Source organism: Morus notabilis, unplaced genomic scaffold, assembly GCF_000414095.1.
Source record: "Morus notabilis unplaced genomic scaffold, ASM41409v2 Scaffold192, whole genome shotgun sequence".
NCBI classification, from domain to species: domain Eukaryota; kingdom Viridiplantae; phylum Streptophyta; class Magnoliopsida; order Rosales; family Moraceae; genus Morus; species Morus notabilis.
This window is the reverse complement of record NW_010367478.1, coordinates 25090-29425: the sequence shown is the minus strand read 5'-3', so window position 1 is coordinate 29425 and position 4336 is coordinate 25090. Positions and strand designations below refer to the sequence as shown.

The 4336-nt window shown below is 37.1% G+C and overlaps 1 protein-coding gene across 3 annotated transcripts; it reads left to right on the top strand.

The window, feature by feature from the left end:
• The first annotated feature begins 605 nt into the window (after positions 1-605).
• On the top strand, positions 606-3801 carry LOC21388864 (beta-1,4-mannosyl-glycoprotein 4-beta-N-acetylglucosaminyltransferase). Of its 3 annotated transcripts, none has more exons than XM_010112555.2 (3): positions 606-683; positions 1817-1914; positions 2278-3801. In XM_010112555.2, the coding sequence occupies exon 3, from the start codon at positions 2374-2376 to the stop codon at positions 3463-3465; it is 1092 nt and encodes a 363-aa protein (XP_010110857.1). In that variant the 5' UTR covers positions 606-683; positions 1817-1914; positions 2278-2373; the 3' UTR covers positions 3466-3801. The 3 variants fall into 3 exon arrangements, with proteins under 3 accessions (XP_010110857.1, XP_024030848.1, XP_024030849.1); XM_024175080.1 differs by having other exon boundaries at positions 2261-3801; XM_024175081.1 differs by having other exon boundaries at positions 2253-3801.
• Positions 3802-4336: the final 535 nt, after the last annotated feature.

Sequence of the window (4336 nt, the reverse complement as noted above, 5' to 3'; positions counted from 1 at the left end):
TGAGTTTTTAATTCAAGTTGAAATGTAACTTTATGTGAGAGTTTTTTACTGTAATAAAAAAATTAAATGTGACTGTTTTTAAAAATTTTTTACTATAATAATTTAAATTTTAAACTCAAATTAATAAAATAAATGAAACCTTAATTTACTCTAATTTTGATCGGATTTAAACGGTTAGAAATTGTTCCCGTCTACGGAGGTCCTTTTAGTTTCTGTTGAAATGAAAACACACATTTTTGGTTACATGTCCTAATCACTCTGATTCCTTTTTTTGAATAAACCCATCATGCAAATGGCCACGTCACGCGACAGCGTTCAACCTCACCCACCTGTGAGCCGTTAATACCAATGGTTCCCCTACACCTCCATCGCGTCGTGTTCCACAAAATCCGGCCAATAAAAGACACAGAAAAAGCCACCTCCTCATCTAATTCTCCGTCCAATATCAAACCTAATCAAAACCTGCCACGTGGAGAATGAAGCAAAACGTAACTGTAGAAGATTGTTCTCTGCTTCTCCTAAGTTCACTCCCACTTCCCCTGCAACACCGCACGTGACCGGCGCTCTCTCTCTCTCTCTCTCTCTCTCTTAAACTATCATCACCCTCTCTCTTCGACCGTCTCCGACTCTCTCTCTCTCAAGAACTGGCGGGAATGCTTCGAGGCCTCTGAAACTCCGAAAAGGTGAAATCTTCTTAGCTCTCGCTGATGAAGAACGAGGATGATGATGATTTTTCCATTTGCTTTTGTTGTTTTCTTTTTCTTTTTCCTGTTTTTTTTCCTTTTTTATTTTTCCTTTTTAACTTGATGCATTTATTAATCTTATGCCACTTTATTTAGCTTTCCATTTCTCCGATTGTTGATTTTTTTTTGCCTCAATTTTGCCAACTTCTCGAGCTCAGATTTCGGATTCACGCAACAATTTGTTTCGATTTTGGATCGACTTTTCTTTTTGCTGAATGTGGATAAGTAATTGTAAGGATTTTTTTAGGTTTTTTGTCTAAATTCTGTTGACAATGTTGCTTCAAAATATAACCCTCTCTCTCTCTCTCTATCTATATTATATATATATATATATAATATATGATTTTGAGGGAAATTAAGTTCTCTATGTGCGTCATTCTTTGTTTTACTGTGTAGTGAATTAATATTACACTGTTTTGAATACTATGAATTTAGGTGTTATAAATTGATTTTTTGTTTTTTCAGTAACTTCTAAGAAATGGGATTTGTGGCTCAAACCTGAAAAGGGAAAGTTCAAATACGAGCCTCAAGATCTGAAGAAGACAACTGTCATAATTTTGGACTTTCTGACGAGTTAGTTTACGAGGCAAACTATTTTGACAGGAATTTTTTAAGGGATTTTTTTTTCCGACAGATTTTGATTGAAAAATAACACACATATACTTGGCAACAGTTTTTTTTTTTTTTAATTATTATGTCTTAGTAACTATTTATGTGCATCGAGAACGATTCTAAACCTTTTTTTCATTTTCCATGTTGTGGTTTTTTTTTTTTTTTTAGCTTAGTGAACTCCTTTCATTTTTTTTTTCTTTCAGTGGACCTTCATTATCTAAAATGACCTTTTATTATAAGAGGGGAAAGAAAAATTTGGGAATATATTAGGAAATTACTGATTGTTTTGATCTTTACTTAGGAAAGTATTTAAAGTTTGTTTGTTAATATACTGCTCTACTTTCCTTCTAGGATCTGCTTGATCTCTTCGATAGAAAGACTATGAAAATTTGACATGTGACTTCAAATGGAATATGTTGTGTATATGTGTTAATGGTTTCATTTGGATTATCATTTTGTAGGCCATTTCAGAGGCGGAACAGAATTCTTGAGTATTTTTGGCAAGCTTGTTGAGGGACTTAACTCTGCCACTGAAAGTCTCCTGCCAAAGAAGAATAATGTACTGTTCTAAACTATATAAAAGAACTATACTTTGCATGATCTTGTTTGTATTAATATTTTCTAGAAATACTATACGGGAGCGTGTATGGTAGATATTTTTTTACCTATACTACGTGTTTCATTTTGTACCTATACTACGTGTTTCTGAATGTTTGATGATATTAGAATTATATCACAACCAAATACGCATAATTCTCCAGCCTTGGATTAAACGTGCTACAAAATTTTTTCTATTTCAGAAACTTGAAATTGCTGCTAAATTCTCATGTAGTGATTTTATTCCATTAATAGGTGATTCATTGTTATTGTTACCTCAGAATGAATAAGAACACATAGTTCCATAGTTCTTAATTTCATGCAGGTGATCAGGAGTTGTAGATCTGTTACCGTTATGGCAGTTGAACAGGGACAAACATGTTAGGAACTTGCCATCCGACTAAGCTCTTAACTTCAGAATATGGCGATCCGACCTCTACGGCATACCTCTAGACTGCCACCGCGAAAATTCCTTTTCGTCATACTATTGATACTTGTGCCTGTTTGTGTGATTGGAATATTGACCCATGGCCAGAAGCTTACCTATTTATTCCGTCCCCTCTGGGACCATCCCCCTCGGCCATTTATACACTTGCCACATTACTATGCAGAAAATGTATCGATGGACCACCTTTGCCGGCTGCATGGCTGGTCACTCCGATCTGAGCCCCGTCTCATTTTTGATGGCATCATCTTCAGTAATGAGCTAGATCTGCTTGAGATCAGGTGGCGAGAGCTAAATCCATACGTCTCAAAATTTGTAATCCTGGAGTCCAACACCACTTTCACTGGCATCCCGAAACCACTCTTCTTTGCATCAAACCGGGATAGATTTGCCTTCGCTGATGAGAAGGTTGTCCATGACGTGTTCCCTGGTGAGATTGCAACCCGAGGATCACGTAATGATCCATTCGCGCTAGAGAGGAGGCAGCGAATCGCCATGGACGGACTAGTTCGTCTTTCAGGGATTTCCTATGGTGACGTCCTTATAATGTCGGATGCTGATGAGATCCCCAGTCCAGACACCCTGAAGTTGCTGCAATGGTGTGATGGCCTGCCACCAGTGATGCACCTTGAGCTGAGGAACTACATGTACTCGTTCGAGTTCCCGGTTGACTACAGCAGCTGGCGGGCCACAGCGCACATTTATGGCCCACAAACCCGCTATCGCCACTCACGCCAAACTGATCATCTCTTCTCAGATGCAGGATGGCACTGCAGCTTCTGCTTTCGGCGTATTCAAGAGATTGTGTTTAAGATGACTGCTTACAGCCACGCAGACCGTGTCAGCCAGAAAGATTTCTTAAACTACTCAAGAATTCAGCGCCTTATATGCCAAGGAGACGACCTTTTTGACATGTTACCGGAAGAGTACACCTTCAAAGAATTGATAAAAAAGATGGGACCAATACCCCACTCGGCTTCTGCAGTTCATCTTCCTGCCTACTTGATACAGAATGCAGATAAGTTTAGGTTTCTTTTACCCAGAGGCTGTTTACGAACGCCGGAATGATCAAGGTACTCCATGCAATTGTTTTCACTTTAAGAAGGCTGTGCTTACCTTTGAATTAGTGTTTGGTAAGCAGGAAACCAACTTGTTAGATGTTAGGTCTTGGTGCAGAGGGAAAAAAGTTCGAAAGTTTATTGATGGCTAAAGAATGTTTTCTGTCCTGGTTACATTTTAGAGTTGTTTATTTAAACATATATATAGTGTAGTTTCATTCACTTATTCAGCCGAAAGACGGGGCTTAAAGTTGGTAAATTGTTCTTTTGTCCGATGAGAAGTGTACAAAGTTTCGGGATTGAGATTTCACTTAGTAGAGAACAATATTATTTAATCAAATCTTGGTATGGGTGGCATGAAGATTCCGTGGCTTCTCTTAAAAAAAACAAAACAAAAAAACAAAAAAAGGAGAGGGAGAATATGTGCGGTTCTTTCACCTAAACTTTCTGATTGACATTAGTTTAACAAATTTCAAGTATATATAAAGTGATATGATGATTGTTTGTTATATTGTGATTAAAATAGTTAATTAGTTTGGTTATCCGTACGTTGTATAGTACTAGTTGAAACCACACGAATACATGCGCGAGATTCTACAAGAATGAATAAAAACATATTTATTAGGGGTCTCATTTTGGAGAAATAAAAAAATAAAAAAGTATAATAGGAGCAAAAAGAAAAAAGGGGGAATACAAATTAAAAAAAAAAATATCAGAAACGTTATTTTTAGAGAGAGAAAGTTAGGAAGAGGCTCAATAAGAACAGAGAGAACAGGCTGTCGGCTTCTAGATTTCTTTGGGAAGATTGTAAAGGTCACTGGCGTTGAGTTTATGCCGACAGAAATGTAGATAGTAATTTGAATAGAGTCGTTCAAAGGAAG